At 36.4% G+C, this 19,557-nt stretch overlaps 1 protein-coding gene across 1 annotated transcript; it reads right to left on the bottom strand.

Annotated features, from left to right (window-relative positions):
- Nucleotides 1–247: 247 nt before the first annotated feature.
- Nucleotides 248–18,137, bottom strand: LOC110100029 (apoptosis-inducing factor homolog B-like). The gene is made up of 5 exons (XM_028697724.1): nucleotides 18,118–18,137; nucleotides 15,315–15,401; nucleotides 14,966–15,222; nucleotides 7,382–7,833; nucleotides 248–502 (listed from the first exon to the last, which is right to left on the bottom strand). Exons 1-5 carry the CDS (start codon nucleotides 18,135–18,137, stop codon nucleotides 248–250), a joined length of 1,071 nt encoding a protein of 356 aa, XP_028553557.1.
- Between the last annotated feature and the right edge of the window lie 1,420 nt (nucleotides 18,138–19,557).

The raw sequence follows: 19,557 nt of genomic DNA, 5'->3' as shown, positions 1-19,557 counted from the left end.
ACAAATAAAGATCTGATGAGCATTAGAGCATAATAGTGGCATCTATGGCTGTCCAAAGAAAAGAAATTTTTGAAAACCATAAAAGAATATATATACATAAGGTTAGTGAAATGAAAAAAAAAAAATTAAACATTGAATTTAACATAAATAAACAATCAACGTGACTCAAAATAATGTAAAATCAAAAAAATATAAAGCTTTTTTAGAACAAAGTCTGCAATGCATCATCATGTCCTCGATCGATCCATTATTCTAAGCCCAAGGATTTTCTCATCCTGCCGATGAATAGATCTCTCGACCTGAACATACCTGGCACGAAACCTGAAACTGTAAGGAAGGAGAATTGAACCACTGCGTCTCTCCTTCCCAAGGAAATCCAGGCCTGTGGCTGTGAGGGCTTGTACCTGACCAGCTTACCCCCCATGACTCCCTTCACAAGCATCTTCAAATTCTTGGCAAGAATCATGGCGTGCCTTTGGGCTGTTAACCCTTGCTTGAGCTCCTACTCACCACAGCAAAAAAGTTCAGTATTCCATGAAAGAGAGCAGTAGAGAAAATATCTTAAGAATAACTGGTTTTTAACTCAACTCAGAACATGCAAGCCATAATAAAAGCAACAAGACAGGGCTTTAGACTTCGTTTGGGACGTACAAAAAAAACAACTTTTTAGTACAAATTTCTAGCTCAAAAAAACTTTTAACAACAAAACTATTTTAGAGAGCAATAAAATGATGTCACAAATGAAACCATAATCTGTGATGGAGCTAGAGCATACTTCTTAAAGGGGCGTTAATAAAAGTAAGGTAGATAGTCATGTCAAGTACAAATGAGAGGAGTTGAATCAAACCAAAAATTATGAAATTTAGGATATACATGGAACGAATGCAACGTTCTATAAAAACTGGTTGTATGATGGAGTTATTGTAGAGAAAATAACTTATTTTTTTATTGTAAACAATAGTTTTTAATTATAAAATTTAAAAAACAAAACAAAAAGAAAGTAGATGAAGACTGATAGTCAAATTAAATTATGGTTGATGTCTGAAAAATAAAGCAACGAAAAAATTATTCCAAACATATTCTTAATATTTAATATGACCAAGCAACTCAATTTGAAATGAATCTATGGGATAACTTAAAATCAACCCAAGTTAACTATAATGTGAAATTTATGTGATATTATTTTCACACAAATTTATATTTGATTCATGATCCAATTCAAATTATGATATCATTAATACTATTAGAGAATAAAGACAGAACAATTACTCTAAATAGATCCTAGGGTCTGGATCTAAGAGAATCCTAGAATTTGAATTGATTTGGGTATTGAATTGATTTAGGGATAAGATTGGTCCAAGTGACCTCATACAAAAATGAGGTCAACAATGCAACAACTCTTATTATCCAGTAGTCTATAAATAGCGTGTACTCTAGGTGTTTTGTTTAATCCGGTTAATGCATTACATTGCTCTTTTCTTTCCTCTTTTCCCTGTTTCTATTCTCGTTCTTGTCGTGAGTGATACAAGGGAAATCTTGACTTCTTCATGGTATCAGAGTGGGGGAGAGAAGAAGTGTTCGTCCATGACCACCTCACCTTCTTTTTAGCTCGGCGACAATCCGAAACAGGTAACTCAAGAGGAGGTTAGCATTCCATTGTCACTGAAGTTCATCGTTGCAAACCTGAAGAATATAGTTCAATCCCTCTATCAGCCAACAACTATCATCTATGGTGATCTCAAATCATCAAGCTGTTAAGAGCGAACAGGTTTGAGAAATTCCTTAACTCCACGCTTCCCGCATCGCACCGGTTCTTGATTCAAACCGATGGTTCAAACACCCCCAATTCTTCTATGATCAATGGCTGTTGACTGACCAAAATTTGGCAGCAGCCATTTGCTCCATGATTTCCTCATCTATTCTTCCATATCTTGTTAATCTTGACTCCACCTCACCCATTTGGATCACGCTTGAACACCGATTTAAATCTTCAAACCGTTCAAAAGTAATCCAGTTAAAGAACAATCTTCATAACATCTCTATGAAGACTTCCATGACCCAATATTACTGATATTAAATCCCTTGTCGATCAAATCGCCGTTGCCGGATCAACTGTGGATATGGAGGATATTATTCTCTACATATTAAAGGGTTTACCTCCATCCTATCAAGCCTTCAAAACCGCGATTTGAACCATGCTTACGCCAATCAACCTCGATCAATTATATCCTCTTCTTATTAGCGAAAAGGTAAACATTGTTGCATAAGCCACTCGCAATCAGGCAACGCCAGATCAAAATCTTACTCTGTATACTCAATGTGGCCGTGGTAAACGATCTCGTGGGCGAAACTACTCTCGTGGCACATCATCTTCGTGCACCTCCTCTGAACCTCAAATGATCTGTCAGATTTGCCACAAAAAGGGTTGCTTAGCCTCATCCTGCTAGCATCGACTTAATCTTCAATATGTTTCGGCATCTACGAGTTCACCAAATCGAGCGATGATTGCTACTCTCAAATCTGCTTCCAACACCACAAGGTTTCTTGATTATGGCGTGTCGTCCAACCTCACGAACTCACTGGACAATCTTTCCATTGAAAACACATATCAAGGCTTTGACTCTGTTACCATATGTGATGGCCAAACCATGCCCATTGCTAAATACAGTGAAAGTTTGTTACCCACTCCAGCACGTAAGTTAAATCTAGCTCAAATATTTCACATTCCAACTCTCAAATATAATCTCCTTTCTATTTCTAAACTTATGAAAGATAACAATATTTCGATTACTTTTGATCCTAACGGCTTCATTTTTAAGGATATCAAGACTCAGCAAACTCTACTTTGTGGACCTTGCCATGAAGGTCTATAACCGATCAAGCATTCGATCATGCACTCATCTAACTCTGCTCTCACTGCCAACTCTATTTCTTCTGATCATTGGCATAATAGATTAGTCCACCCTCATAGTAGGGTATTAAAACTCATGTCTTAATGTAATCCTAAACTTAGTATTCATAAATATTCATTTTCATATAAATCATGTATTCTTGCGAAGGTCCACAAATTAGCCTTTGAAAAATTTATACACATACAACATAACATACTCGAACTTGTGCATTCTGATGTCTAGGGACTGTCTCTAGTAGCATCAATTCAAGGCTACAGATATTATGTTATTTTTGTCGATGACTACTCTAGATTTTTATGGCTCTTTCCGATGATACATAAGTCTGATGTTTCTAATATTTTTATTAACATCAAGAATTACATTGAGAAACTTACATCTACACACATAAAATGCCTTAGAACTGATGGATGGATAGAATACAACAATCACAATCTCCTCACCTTTCTTAAGGAGCAAGGCATATCTCACCAAATGTCGTGCCCCTACACACCGGAGCATAATGGTATCTCTGAAAGAAAGTATAAACATATAATTGAAACCACCAAAACTCTCCTTATCACTGCCTCGGTTCCAACTACATACCAGCTTGATGTTGTGCTTACCTCCACATATCTCATAAATCGTATGTCTTCTCTAACTTTGAATCAGATCTCTCCTTTTGAACTATTCTACAAACAAAAACCTGACAACATGCATATCAAAACATTCGGCTGTGAATGCTTTCCCCTCATTCCTTCTCACCTTCGTCACAAACTTCAACCTAAAACTTAGTCGTGTGCCTTTCTTGGCTATTCTGAAACTTACAAAGGCTACAAATGCCTTAACATACACACTAACAAGATCTTCATGTCTAGGCACAAAACTTTCAATGAAAACATCTTTCCCTTTGCTACACCAACGTATTCTGCATCGCCTCCCACTCCTATTTCTCCGCTTCTTCTCACTCCTATCTCTATTATTACTACTACCACTTCACAATCTTATAACACTCACCAAAATCAAATTCATGATTAGCTCAATACTGCACCCGAGCCTCACTTCACTATTCCAACAAATTCGACGCAATATTGTTCTGCCGATGCCTCTCATACTCCTAGTCATTCTATACCCAGCACATCCGGTCATCCTATGATCATGCGCATACAAACGAGAACTCTCAAACCCATAATCAAAATGAATCTTCTCCACCACCAGATTTTGTCTAGCATTGATATTGTTCCTAAATCATATGTTGATGCTTCTAAGCACTTTGAATGGTGAAAAGTTATGGCCACATAATTCTTTGCTTTACAAAAACAAGGAATTTGGACTCTTGTTCAGCCGCCAAGTAATGCATCTGTTTTAGGATGTAAATGTACATTTCATGTTAAAAATCATGCAGATTGTTCAATCGCTCGATACAAAGCTAGACTGGTCGCTCAAGGAAACAATTAGGAGTACGACATAGATTACAACGAGACATTCAGTCCTATGGCAAAACTACCTACTATACGTATCCTACTAACAGTAGCCGTACACAACAACTGGCCAGTACAACAACTTGACGTAGCAAATGCATTTCTTCATGGCAGTCTGTCTGAAACAATCTACATGCCTCAACCAAAAGGGTTTGAAGATTCCTCTCATCCTACTCACATCTGCCGCCTAAATAAGGCCATCTACGGCCTCAAACAAGCTCCTCAATAGTTGTACAATATGTTTACTGCATGCCTTCTTTCACTTGGCTTTACACACAACAAATCAGACCCTTCTCTCTTGATCTACATTCAATCTCAAGTAAGTATATTTCTATATATATGCTCATCTATGTTGACGATATCTTGCTTATAGGTAACAAACAAGAAGCTATTAAATCACTTCTTAATAAGCTTAATGCCAAGTCTACTATGAAGCATCTGGGCACACCTAATTCCTTTCTTGGCATTCAAATTAAATATTCTAATTATCAATATTTTCTGTCACAAACTAAATATGCTTACTCTATACTTCAACAGGTTAACATGACCAAATGAAATCCTTTAGCCAACCCCAACTACACCAAACTTTCCACTGATCAACCGCCCAACCCATTGCTTTCTGATCATGCAACCTATTGAAAAATAACAGGTTCGCTGCAATACTTGACTTTGACCCATCCGGACATCGCTTACACTGTCAACATTCTCTCTCAACACATGCATGATCCCTAACCACAACATGCCTTCCTGCTCAAACGGTTGCTCTGGTATATCAAGGGTACTACAGACAATGGCATTCCAATCACAAAGAGCAACCTGATCCTGTAATCTTTTTCGGACGCAAACTGGGCAGGTGATCTGATCTCTAGATAATCCATCTCCGGCTACTGCTCCTTTCTTGACATAACTCTCATCTCCTGGACTGTCAAAAAGCAACATATGGTTGCTCGTTCTTCCACCGAATCGGAATACATGGCACTAGCAGCTCTCACGACTGATATTATCTGGCTTAGGAGAATTTTCCATGATTTTGGAATTCCTTTCAATTCTCCAACAGATTTATTTTGTGACAATACATTATCAATCGCTCTTGCGAACAACCATGTCTTTCATGCAAGGATGAAGCACATTGAAATAGATCAAATATCCGTCCAGGGTCACATTCAACACAACAATATTTGTCTTCTTCCCATAAGTACCATCGATCAAATTGCTGATATACTGACCAAACCTCTATCTGCACCACACTTTCAACAACTACGAACCAAACTAACTGTCACTCAAGGCTCATCAGTTTGTAGGGGGATATTAGAGAATAAAGACAAAATAATTACTTAGACTTATTTAGTTATACACGTGGCTACTTTGTATTGGTGTATGCAACAACTCTTATTATCCAGCAGTTTATAAATAGCTTTTACTCAAGGTGTTTTGTTTAATCCGCTTAATACATTACATTGCTCTTTCCTTTCCTCTTTTCCTTGTCTGGTTCTGTTCTTGTTCTTGTTCTTGTCGTGAGTGATACAAGGGAAATCTTGACTTTTTCAAGTACATTTAGATGTCTAGTAAATGATCCACAATCAAGGGAATCAACATTGGTCATCCATTCAAACCACTCCAACTTAGCCTTGATCTTCCTCCTATTTATTGACCATGTCACCCTTAGAAATCTATAAATAGACCCCTTCTCATGAGAAGATGAGAAGGAAGATAATGAATCTAAGATTCTCTTTTGCCACTAACTCCTCCTCGACCACCACCCAGACTTTTGTCAGACCACCAACTAATGCTAGAATTCTGTCAGACTACCAACTGACGCCGGACTCCCCCGGACCACCAACTGACGTCGGACTTCTGCCGGACTTACCAACTAACACCAGAATTTCGCCGGACCACCAACTGACGTTGGATTTCTTCCAGTCCACCAACTGACACGCGGACTTCTATCGGACCACCAACTATTGCTCGGACTTCTGCCAGACCATCGACTGATGTCGGACTTCCGCCTGACCACCGACTGACGCCCGAACTTCCGCCGGACCACCAAATGATGTCGGACTTTTGTCAAACCATACATCGCCATATATGAACCTAACTCCTATTTGTCACTATATTTCAACCAAAAAGTTGATTATTGTAATCTGATTGTCCTCAAAGACGATTCAGACAATTGTAATATACTCACACACTAGTTAAATCATTTCAACTGGGCGTGGTCCCATGATTTTTCTCATTTTTAGGGTTTTCCACATAAAAAAACTTATGTTCTCTATTTGTCTGTTGGATATTTGTACAACGCTAAGACGTAAAATTCTGACTCTACCGCCACGTATATTCTAGCACGCAACAGGTAGAATTGTAAAAGTCAAACCTCATAACCTTGACTTCAATTTAGAGCATATTTGAGACGGCTGTAATTTTTCTGGGAAAAATAATTTAGATATTTTTGTTGTAAAAAATAACTTTGGAAAAGCAGGCAAAAAGTAGTCAAATTTCTGAAAAATAGTGAAAGCTTAGCAAAAAACAGTAGTCAAATTCCTAATAAGTGATGAAAAAATAGTCAAAAATATGAGTCAAATGAAATTATGATTGGTATTTAAAAAACAAACATGAAGAAAATTATCCGAAATGAATTCTTAATCCTAATACACGGGAAGACAGAGAGTGAGATAATCAGGACTGGGTTGAATTAATGCCCAAACCCTAATCCACTAAGCCTAGAAATTCAAGTTCTTACGGCCAATGATGACTTTTTTAAGAAAAGAAATCTGAATTAGCAAATCCTTTATGAGCAGTAATCTTGATCACTTCGTTTTAATCATACACCAAACAGCTTTCCCCTTCAGGAAAAGTTGGGCTGCATGGTTGGCTCTTTTTTTTTTTTTTAAATGCGTGCAAAATATGATTTTTTTTTATTAAAGCTGGATATTGGATTGCATAATTTGCAATAAATTTGGGCGAAGCAACAAAAACTTATCATAAAAAAAGATCAAAGCAGTAAAAAAGACTCACTGGAATATCAGTAATATCTCCAATGGCAAAAATGTTGCTTAAGCCGCCAACTCTGAAGTTCTCATCGACCATCAGCCTCCCACTCCTGTCCAAATACTCCTTCAGTATAGAATCCCGAAGCCAAGCAGAGCCAATCGGCTTCCCAACGCAAAGAAAATAAGAATCAGCTCTAACTATTTCTCCGGCCGACGTTTGAAACTCTCTGTCAGACTCCGAAATTGACTCTACGTCGATTGATTGCTCCAAAAGCACCTTCACATTCTTCGACTTGAGCCACTCGAGTGCCTTGGCGCTGGCTTTGTGTCCTATAAATGGCAATAATCTCGGCCCTCTGTGTACAAGCGTCAGCTTTTTGTCCGGGAAGTCCACTGCAATCTCTCCGGCGAGCTCAACGCCAGTCTTGCCGCCGCCGACGATCATGATCGAGCTAGAACATATTATCTTCTGGTTATCTGTAAGTGATAGGAGGAATTAGACATCATTATAAAAGATATAGATTGAATAATATTTTTATTAAATTTATTTTAAGATGATTATAATATAAATTTGATTCAATTAAATTATTTATTAATTTTATTTGATCAACAATTGATTCTAATTAATTGTTTTTTTTTTTTTTTTTTTTGGCTTTTGAATCAAAAATAGCTTGGATGAAGTAATATAAAATTATTTTATTTTATAAATTCATTCACAAATTTAGAGTCTTTTTGAGATTGTTGCAATCTTTTATTATATATAAAGCTATTTGTAAAGCTTCTTTAGAGAAATTATTTTTTTAGTATAAAATTTTTTTTATGCAACGAAAAATAATGATCAAATAAAAATTATTCTCAAGGATTTTAAAGACAAAATAAAGCATTAAGAAAATTATATTGAAGGAATCCTTAATGTGAGGTGAATACAATCAAGTGCTTTATTTATTTAACCAAAATTTATTTTACAATAAATTTCGTTTACAGTGAACCAAATAATCTCATCAGATAAAAATGGCCAAATGGGGGTGTAGATGAATTTGTTAATATATAAAAATAAAATAAAATAATTAAAAATAGTGTGATGAAAAGCATATAAAGAACATTATTTCTTTCTCCAAATCAAAATATCAAATACCTTCCTGAAACTTTTCGAGCCTGTCTCTCCTGCGTCTGATCGTAGAGTAGGGATGACCGGTCGTAATGACAAGGTAGTCATAAGGCACACGGCGACCTTCGGCCGTCACAACCGCTTGCTCCGTGACGTCCACGGCATTCGATACAATAACCCAAAAATAGCTTGGATGAAGTAATATAAAATTATTTTATTTTATAAATTCATTCACAAATTTAGAGTCTTTTTGAGATTGTTGCAATCTTTTATTATATATAAAACTATTTGTAAAGCTTCTTTAGAGAAATTATTTTTTTAGTATAAAAATTTTTTGATGCAACGACAAATAATGATCAAATAAAAATTATTCTCAATGACTTTAAAGACAAAATAAAGCATTAAGAAAATTATATTGAACGAATCCTTAATGTGAGGTGAATACAATCAAGTGCTTTATTTATTTAACCAAAATTTATTTTACAATAAATTTTTTTTTTTTTTGGGAAAATTGAGGACATAGCCCGTTTTATTAAAATCAAAGCAGCTTACAGGTACCAAAAACAAAATAACCATAATAATTCAGCCTAATAACAAGCTACCAAAATGAAATAAACAAGAAAAATAAAAGTATTACATTACTAAATAAATGAAAACAAATCAATCAGAAAATATTTGTCTATCAGAAGCAGCATTTGGTCAACGGTTCAGAGAAGAGTTCCTCAGGCTGGACTCAGAAATTTGTCTGTAATTCAGAAAAAACGGTCTAGCTGGGTGGTTTGGCTGGGACTTAGAAAAGAATATAATTTCATAATACAACTTCTCAATCTTCTTTGGTTGCCACTAAGGCCGTCCAAAAGAAGATTAGCAGATGATCATCATTTGTCCGCAGCATACAAATCTGCTAAATATATCTTCTCGATGATAGCAAGTTATCTCCAGATCGCCCACTAAAAGGATCGAGCATCAAAAAAATGATACCAGCAATCCATAATTCTCATTTAAGATATAAATCTTCAAAAACTTCAGCATAGATGGATCAGGCATCAGGCAATTGATACCATTAGCCCAGAACAATGTTCTACAAAGAATTTTGTAAAACAATAAGTCCATACAGTATCTGCCATCCAGAAAAAAGGGACCTCCTTAGTAGTAATCCAGTTTCAAAGCCTCTTTCACCTCATTGCCATTTTTCCAGCCCATCAGCTTGATAATAATATCTTTAGATATTTTCTTTATCAGAGTATTTGCACATAAAGCAGAAGACTTGAACCTTCTATTATTCATCTCAATCCAGATGTGATAAATAACAACATTCAAAATAAGAAGGCGACCATACTTGATTCTTTTAGCCTTATCCAGATTATCAATATGGAGAAGAGCTAAATAAACAGTCGGCCTAAAATAATGTGTCTGGAATGAAGGTATTAGCTTGATTAACACATTAAATGAATAGTCACATTCAAATAACAGATGTGAAATAGTCTCCAAATTATTATGACATAAATTGCAAATATTATCCTTGAAATGGATATTCCTAGCAGCCAAAACTTCACAAGTTTTTAAACCCCTCTTAGCGCCATCCAGGAATAAACAGAATACCTCAGTGCATGTTTTTTATGCCAAACCAAATGATGCCAATCGTACTGGACTTCATTCGCAAAATAAGATAAATAGAAATCTTTAAACTTAGCATTTTCCTTATTGTCCCATCCAATATGTTTTTTACCATCAATTGCAATGTGTATATTCAGGATAAAATTCCTAAGAGAGGAATTTACAGTATCCGGAATATACCAAACTCCATTATTAATCCAGCTAGCCAGCTGACGGGTATTAGCCAATTCAAGATGACTATTTTGATATTTTTCAGAGATAGTATTTCCCAAACACCAATGGTCCCAAAGAATAGAAATAGGACTATTGTTAGAAATGAAAAAATTGAATTTATCCCTTGTCACTACAGCAGTTTTACAAATGCTTTTCCAGTACACCGTCGCATGAGATGAAGCAGGTTTCCAAGGAGATGAATATCTAGCTAGCAGCCACTTAGAAAGTGGGGAGTTAGAATTGTAACATCTCAGAATAATGCTGCAATTGTAAGCAAAATTTAAAGCTTGAAATGAAGCAATACCCAGTCCACCCAAAGAATACGGTTTACACGTATTTTTCCAAGAAATGAGGTGAATTTTTTTACTATCTATATCCCCATGATATAAAAATTTAGAACATAACTTCCCTATGGTCTTGTAAATAGACTTAGGAATAATCATGCTTCTAATCCAATAAGTCACAGTGTTAATAATGATATATTTAATGAATTGCAACCTGCCAGCAAAGGAGAGTACCCTAGCCTTCCAACTAGATAGTAACACCGTTATTTTCTCCATAAGAGGAGCAAAATCTGAAAGCTTTTTTCTACTAATGGATAAAGGAATGCCCAAGTAAGAGAACTTAGTAGAAACATTGTGTATTTGCAACGTATTAGAAATGTCATTTGGATTAGATACATTAGGGGATATAATAATAGAACTTTTCAGTAAGTTCAACTGCAGCCCAGTTAGTTTTGTGAACAAGTTAAGGGTTCTCATAAGCTTAGCACAATTATTTGAATCAGCCTTCCCAAATACCAATAGATCATCTGCATAAGTCAGGTGAGACAGTTGAAAATTATCCATTTTGAAACCCTCAAAACCATTAGAATCAGAATTATGATCTAATAGGCAAGAAAGTGCATCCATGACAATACAAAATAAAAAGGGACTAAGAGGACAACCTTGTCTTAGTCCGGTTGAAGAGGAAAAGAACCCTTCCATCGATCCATCCAGGCAAATTGAGAAATGAATATCATTTATACAAGCTTTGATCCAATTAATAAAAATAGAGGGAAAACCTTTATCAGCCATTCTAGCAAAAAGAAACTTCCTTGATACTGTAACAAATGCTTTCCTAATATCATATTTAGCACAAAAAAGATCCAGCTTGTAATGCTTTTTGAAAAGATTTATAATTTCCATAGCCAAGATGGAGTTATCAGAAATAACTCTATTGGGAATAAAAGCTGCTTGATTGATCTCAATGATATCAGGCATAATATTTTTCATACGAGCCGCCAAAATTTTAGCAATAATTTTGTGAAAGACATTGCACAGAGAAATTGGCCGAAAGTCTTGAAAATTTTCTGCATGAGATCTCTTAGGAACAAGTGCAATGGTAGTAGCCTTGGCACTGATAGGTAAATAGCATTTACTAAAAAAAGATTTAATGGCTTTACAGACTAGAGGGCCAGTAATACTCCAAGTTTTTTTTATAAAAATCAAAATTATATCCATCAAGACCCGGCGCCGAGTTAGAACATCCAGAATTAATAGCTAATCGGATTTCCTCATTAGTGACAGGCTTCACTAATGAATTGATAGCCTCTTCAGAGATAGTTTTACCTTTAGGAATAATACCAACTTCATTTAATTCAGGAGGTGCAGAATTGTATAGATTTTGGAAATGCTGAATGATATTTGGAATATTACTATTCTCTTAATCATAGTTATGTTGAGTAGCAGCCACAAGAGAGCTACCATTAAATGCTTTTCTATTCCTGATCTTGGAATATAGAAACTTCAAATCCTCCTCTCCATTTTTTAGCCAATTAATTTTCGATTTTTGAATAATGCAAGAAGCATGTAGAGAGTTGTAGTAATTGATTTCAGTCGTGATCTTTTTAAGTTCTCCACATAATTCTCTATTAAGCGGATCATTGTCAATCATCCTTTGACATCAACTTTGTGTTTCAGCCAAGGGAGCACATTTTTTAGCAATAAGATTGGAATTACTCCAATTCCTTGCTTTTATCTCTCTTTTTAAAAGCTTCAGCTTCTTATAAAGGCTAATAATAGGATTCCCTAAATCTGGAGTTTGAAAAATATTCAATAAAATGCTCCAGAAATCTGGAATATGGCTCCAATAATTTTTATACATAAACCTCTTTTTTGACTTGAAGTTCTGATGATCTCTAAGAATAAGAGGAGTGTGATCTGATACAAGACTACTCAACACTTGATAGTGAGAGTTAGGATAATGATTAATCCAAGCCTCGTTAACTAATACCCTGTCCAGTTTTAGATGAATAGGATTGTCTAGCCTTTGGTTGAACCAAGTGTGAAAATTGCCAGACGAAGGGAGTTCTAACAGATTATTGTCAAAAATAATGGAGTTAAACGGGTTTAGCCTATCAATAGCTAAGATATTCCCTCCTTTCTTTTCTGACTGAAATCTGCATGTATTAAAGTCACCAATCACCACCCAAGGCAAAGAACCTTGAGGATTAACAACTCCCAAATCAGCCCAAAGCTTATTCCTCCCTTCAAAGGAATTAGACGCGTACACAGCAGAAAGTATCATAAGAGATTGAGATCCCATCATCAATTGACCAGAAATCATTTGCGAGGAAGAAAAAATGGGGATAAAAGAAACTTTATCCGAATTCCATTTAATCCATATTCGACCTGGAGAAGCCTTCTCAAAGTTATTAAAACTGTGTTCATTATCAAAAACCTTGTGAGTAGAACAAAACCAAGGATCCAGGAGATTAGAAGAATTGATACGATTCTCAAGAATACATATTAAGTCAAGCCTATGCTCATTAACCAGATTTCTAAAACAAAGAACTTTATCAGGGTTATTAAAACCCCTGATATTCCAAGCTGCTAAGGATGGACAAATCATAAGGAACTAGGATTTTTGATAAGGGCCTTTCTGGTTGCCCTTTCCCCTAGTTTGTCTTTGCGAAGAAGGATCAGAAGAATGCAACTTATTAGAAGTCGAAACTTCCAGTTTATCATTTTTATACTTAGCTGTAGATCCTATAGGATCACCCATATTCTCACCAAGCATAGAAGAGGAGGATTCAGCTTCATTAGCATCTTAAAGGACACTAAATTTGTTAGATGAGATAATTCTTAAAGCATTTTGTCCTTCAGAACGAACCATAGAAGCATTAGACGAAGAAGTCAAAGAAGTGGGTGAATTGAGATTTGGAATGTTCATGTTAGTCCCTGTCAGAATAGGAGTAGGATCCTTAGACCCCAATAAAGTGCTAGACTCAATATTCAGCGTTGTCTCAATGATCTCATTAATAGGTTGAATACCAACCCCATCCTCAGAAATAAGCCCCTTGGTTTTAACGTAATCCGCATTATTAGCTAAAATAATGTTTTGATTAGAATTATCAACAACATTATTATCTATATTTGGAACATAAATGTCATCTCTGTTCAAAGAGATATCACCGTTTTTCTCTAACGGATTGGTAGCCAGACCAGGAATCGTGTTAGTAGAATTAGGTAGAGGAAGAAGACCTTTCGGATTTTGAGAGTGCGGTCTTGGTCTACAGCTCTTGCTTCTTCCCCTGGGTGGGTTAGCTATAGGATTTATATCAGAGTTTGGATTGACAAAGCAGTTTGAAGATAAATGGTTCAACGATCTACAGTGAACACATAGGGTAGGGCGCCATTCATATTGGATTTTAAGATTGAAAATCTTGCCATCCACACAGATCGGAATAATTTCAGGAAAAGTCGCCGTAGCATCAACTTGGACACAAACTCTAGCGTAAGTGAGTCTAGATTTAGAAGCAGTGAGAGCATCAACAGCTAAAGGATGACCAACTTTAGTAGCTATTTTGGAAATTCCAATAGGGGTCCAGCAACATATATAAAGGAAGATCGTGGATCTTAAATCAGATCGGAACAGAGGTGAGTTCTTCACGAATAGGAGAAAAGTGAGGAGTCCATTTTTGAAAGATAAAAGGTTTTCCAAGTATAAACCAGGCACCTCTAGACCAGACAAGGTCATAGTCTTCTGCACTAGAGAACTTAAACAGAAAAAAACCGTCACTAAGAGATATAAGTTTCATACTACCTTTGAGATTCCATAGCTTCTTCACAACAGTAAGAAGCGCCTCATAGTACGGTATCTTACCAAGAGAATACCCAACCAGTGCAACATCCCATTCATCCACCACGTCCACAATATCTTCCGAAGGGAAGTTGATGATTTCTTCTTCAATCGGCAAGGGAGATATCAGGAACTCACATGCATTAGAAGGGGGACCCGAAAGGATCCGATCCCAAGAGCGTGGGATTTTGTTTCCAGCAGCAGATGATAGGGTTAGAGAGAGGAGGAAAAGCATCTTCGTAGACGGAGGGATCTATAGGATCCCTCCAGCCGCCTTACCGGAGAAGCACGAAATGAATCGCCAAAAAAACCCTAACCCTAGCAGAGATCTAGCTCAAGGCGCCTCCCCGGAGATAAAAAAAAAATAGGCTTCAATTTTACAATAAATTTCGTTTGCAGTGAACCAAATAATCTCATCAGATAAAATGGCCAAATGGGGGTGTAGATGAATTTGTTAATATATAAAAATAAAATAAAATAATTAAAAACAGTGTGATGAAAAGCATATAAAGAACATTATTTCTTTCTCCAAATCAAAATATCAAATACCTTCCTGAAACTTTTCGAGCCTGTCCCTCCTGCGTCTGATCGTAGAGTAGGGATGACCGGTCGCAATGACAAGGTAGTCATAAGGCACCCGGCGACCTTCGGCCGTCACAACCGCTTGCTCCATGACGTCCACGGCATTCGATACAATAACCTTCCTGTACTTGAAGTACTCCTTGTGGTTAATCACCGATCTCTCTGCAAACGCCGGCTCCACTCTCGATCTCAAATTTGCCCACGGAATCTCAAAATACTCCTTTCTGATAATGTAAGAATGAATACACAGAACCTAAGCTTTCGAAAAAGATAATAATTTAGTTAAGATATTATTTTCAATTAGTTGCAAACGCACGGGTCGATGAGGATGACGTCGGCGATTTGCTCAATGGAATTGGCGAGTTGAGCGCCGGCAATGCCGCCGCCGACGATGACCACTGTTCTCTTCCTCTCAAAGCCTTCCATGGCTTTAATTTGTGTTGGATACTTTGTGGAAGGGACGGCGATGGCAATGGGGGGGCGGGAATGTATTGCATGGAGTTGATCGGATGAGTTCAATGGCTTTTTGTACGTGCGGCGCGGGAACAGGGAGCAGAGGAGAGATGGAGAGGCAGCTGGTTCGATGCGGAGTGTGATTTGTTTTGTGTGGTGCTTATTGCATAACGTGGGCTAACCAGTAAATTGTCCCTGAAATAAAAGTTGTGACAGGGTATTTCGATATAAATGAAAAAAAAAAAGAAGGATTTTACCGTACATGCCACTTTATAACTTGTATATTTCATATTTAAGATCTAATTCTTAAATATTACACTCCTATCACCTATTCTCTATTTTCACAGCAAAATTACCACTCCGTTGAAATAAGACCTCACTCCATCTCTTTCATTCAAAAGCCCTAACCACCGCGAAACCCTCTTCTCTCGCGAGTTGCACGGCTCTTCTCTTGCGGGCTGCAGATATTCGCCGATCTTCCTCTCGCGGGCTGCAGATCTTCGCAGATCTTCGCAGATCTTCCTCTTGCAGGCTACAGATCTTCCTCGCAACTCTTCTGGCAGAATCCTCCGGCTCTTGCAAGCTGCAGGTAATCTTTTAACTGCTTTGTAGTTGATCTTAAGCAGAATGTGTTTTAATCACATAGAAATTGTTTTTATGCACATCTCTTGACTGTTTTGTAGTTTATCTCAAGTATAATGTGTTCTAAGTCAAAGAAATCGTTGATTCTAAGTTACCGAATGAGTTCATAGTTACAGAGTTTGTTCATAATAGCTGTTTTTGCTTTCGTAATTGTATAGAATTTGTTGTCGAGTTTGTTGCATTCGTAATTGTACATAATTTGTTGCATTCGTAAGTTACCGAATGAGTTCATAGTTACAGAGTTTGCATTGTAATCTTTTAATTGTTGCTTGTTATAGGTACAGAAATTGTTGCAGAGTTTGTTCATTGCTGATACATGATCAATATAATAAACTATCAATGTTAAGAAAATTATTTGTTATATCGTGTACTAAATCCTTAGCTCTAACTTGATTTTTTCATGTAAACTTAAAGTTATTTTCATATCCAGTTAATTGCTGATAGGTGGCTGACTGTCTGCCTGCCCCTGATGGCAATATTGAAATTGATTTTGGTTTTTTTGTTGCCCACTTACCTTGCATTGTAAATAAGGGTATATTCTGTTTGTAGAAAGCCATGGGGAATTCATTTCTTGGTGATCATGAGGAATGCATATCAGAAAACTAAAATGAGAAAATGAGCTATCGTTTATAACATAAAACCAATTGTTTGTAACAGATCTATGTAGTCCCAGAAGTTGTTACAGAGTTTGTTCATTTTAACTGTTTTTACATTTTGATCTACGTAACGGTTTGCTCAATTTGCTCTTCTTTGTTGACATATTGGTTAACGTTTCAAATGAGTTCTACGAATTCATCTGCTACGAGAGATAGGGGCACACGTTCTTGAGTTTATTGCCACCGTCACATGAATTGTGTATTGTATACTTGCCACCGCGGACCTATTAGTGGAAGAAAATTTTATAGGTGCATGAATAATCAAACTGATGACGACTGCAGATTCTTTAAATGGATAAATGAAGTAGAAGATGCATCTTATGGTACACATGATGAATACGAAGACTTTGAGGCAAAGATTTGTAAGAAGCTTGATTGGATCATCTTCTTGATCGAAGTCTTCATTGCAAATGTTCTTCTTGACATAGCCATCCGTCTTTGGTTGGGTTTGTAACATGTTGTGTCGAAATGGGTTGAATGCTAAGTAATATTAAGAATATCAACATGTCTTCTTTTGTTTTGTTTATTCATCAATGTCATTTGTTTTTGGGTTGAACTTTCAATATCACAACTTTGTATTAACGTGTTGATCAACTATGTTGTATCTTATTTGGTTATCCAAATTATTGAAAAGATTTTCTACAATGTAAATTGTTATTGTACATTATTTTGTTATTCCATATTTTGAACCAGAAATTGTTATTTTATTAAATAATTAATGAGCAAACTATGCCAGCATCTTAAATCGTCTATATGGACTCAGTTCTTTTAGGCTTGCATATATGTATACCAGAAGCCGATTTGGCCTTTACAGATGTAATACAAAGCTCATTGAAAGCATGAAGCAAGCCCTTTGCGGCAGCTTCCATTGGAATAAAACTGGGAAGTTTCGGTTGCTTGGGAAACAACAAAATTATTTCAAATTGCTAACAACACAAGTTTTTGGTTAACAAAAACAAAGTAAAATGTAAATTTTAATGGTTTACACATCATAATAAAACTGGGAAGTTTTAGATAACAAAAATACAATAAAAGTAACAAAACATGAATCATTTGAGAATGATCTTCATTTTAGAAACCATAAAGATATGAATAATCAAACTCCATCAGCTCAACGTCATCCGCTACTCGTCTACTTGACAACTTTGGCCGTCATTTTCATCCTACTTCCGTGTCCGTCGTCTCCTCGTTATTCTTATTTTGCAAAGGGTTCTTGCAAGTACTTCGATGATGTCCCCATAGACCACATCTTTCACATCTATGTGATCTCTTTTCTTGCTCCAAGAAATTTAACAATCTTCTTTTTCTTGATCTACCTCTTGGTCTATATGTATTCGATACATCTACTTGCTAACAATTTTCTACAACTCGCCACTGCTCCTTCCCATGTAATGTGGCAATTGCTCCATCATACGCAAGTCTATATCTAAAGAACATGTTACCTTAAAATTAGTAGTTGTAAGATGCAAGTAATTGCCAATAAACAATAAAATAAATTTTATTGCTACGTAGTAGAACTCATCAACATAAGTATGCCACAATGGGTGCTCTTTCATGCCAATGAATGCCACGGCATGAATGCAAGGCAAACCTATTAACTGCCATACTCCACAAGTGCAGTCCTTTCTTTCAATATCAACGATGTGTCTTGAGTGCAAGCCTTCCACCTCAGCCTTGAAATTGCTAGCTTGTCGAACAACCAAATGATCTTTCCTTGTTGTGATATCTCTAATATATTATTCTACATTTGGAACTAATTCTTGCTGCCAAGTCAAGCTAGTCATCTTTCGTTGAGCTCGTTGCTCCATAAGCTTTCCCCGGACCAAATCAATGAGGTTAACAACAGGTTTGGTTCTAGCATCAATAATCCATGTGTTAAATGATTCAGCAAAATTATTTGTATTAGTAGCATGACCTATCCGTATCATGAATTGACTTCTTGACCACTTGTAAGGTAAAGAAAGGAGATATGAGTACAAAGTATGGCTCAAGTCATGAAGTTCAGAAAGCTTCTCATTCATCTCTACATTAGTATAGGCATTTGCAGCTGCCCATACCAATCCTTACATTTTTTGCCCATCTTTACATACATCAATTTTTTTTTTTTTTGATATTCTTCCACATATGTCGAATGCAAACTCTATGCTCAGCTTCGGGATATATTTCTCTGATTGACTCTCCCAAACCCTTCTCCATGTCAGATATGAAACTAAGAGTGCTTAAATTAGTACCAACAGTCTCTCCCAAGTTCTTCAAAAACCATGACCATGAGTGTTTGGACTCACTCTCAACAACATCATATGCTATTGTGAATAAGCCATTATTTCCATCGATTGAGTTGACGGATAAACGGACACCCAAATACTTAGATTTAAGATGACACGCATCTAAACTTATAAGTGGTCCCAAATAAAATCCATCAACACACACCTTGAAACTAACATAAAACCTTTGGAAAGAATTATCAATAGCATTAAATGTATATGTGATGTGTGAGCCCGGGTTTCTATCAAGTAATTCTGGTGTCAACGTTGGAACTCATTTATAGTTGTCATCAACTGAGCTGAAAATTGTGTCACTAGCTTGCTTTCTTGCCCTCCAAAGCTTCATATAAGATAATGATAAACCAAATTCCTTCTCTAAACTGTTATTTATTTCTTTTGGTGGAATATCTGGATACCTCTTCACCATCTCCTGAATCTCATTAGCAATCCATGTAGATGTAGCTAGCTGATTTCCAGCACGATTTATCCCAGGACATGTGTGTTCTCCATCAACTCTCGTAACTTAAAAAGATTGAGTTTCTTC

The sequence above is a fragment of the Dendrobium catenatum genome, unplaced genomic scaffold (genome assembly GCF_001605985.2).
Source record: "Dendrobium catenatum unplaced genomic scaffold, ASM160598v2 fragScaff_scaffold_993, whole genome shotgun sequence".
Lineage (NCBI taxonomy): Eukaryota > Viridiplantae > Streptophyta > Magnoliopsida > Asparagales > Orchidaceae > Dendrobium > Dendrobium catenatum.
Note: the sequence above shows the minus strand (reverse complement) of the source record. Positions and strands in the feature narration are given on the sequence as shown.

Excerpts from the sequence above, each read along its gene's own strand:
- LOC110100029 (XM_028697724.1), bottom strand. The coding sequence starts at position 18,137 with ATGGGAAGGAGCAGTGGCGA. Across the intron at positions 15,223-15,314 it reads GACGTCATCCTCATCGACCC|AAAGGAGTATTTTGAGATTC; the intron begins GTGCGTTTGCAA and ends TTACATTATCAG. Across the intron at positions 503-7,381 it reads GAGATATTACTGATATTCCA|GAGCTCAAGCAAGGGTTAAC; the intron begins GTGAGTCTTTTT and ends TGTGGTGAGTAG.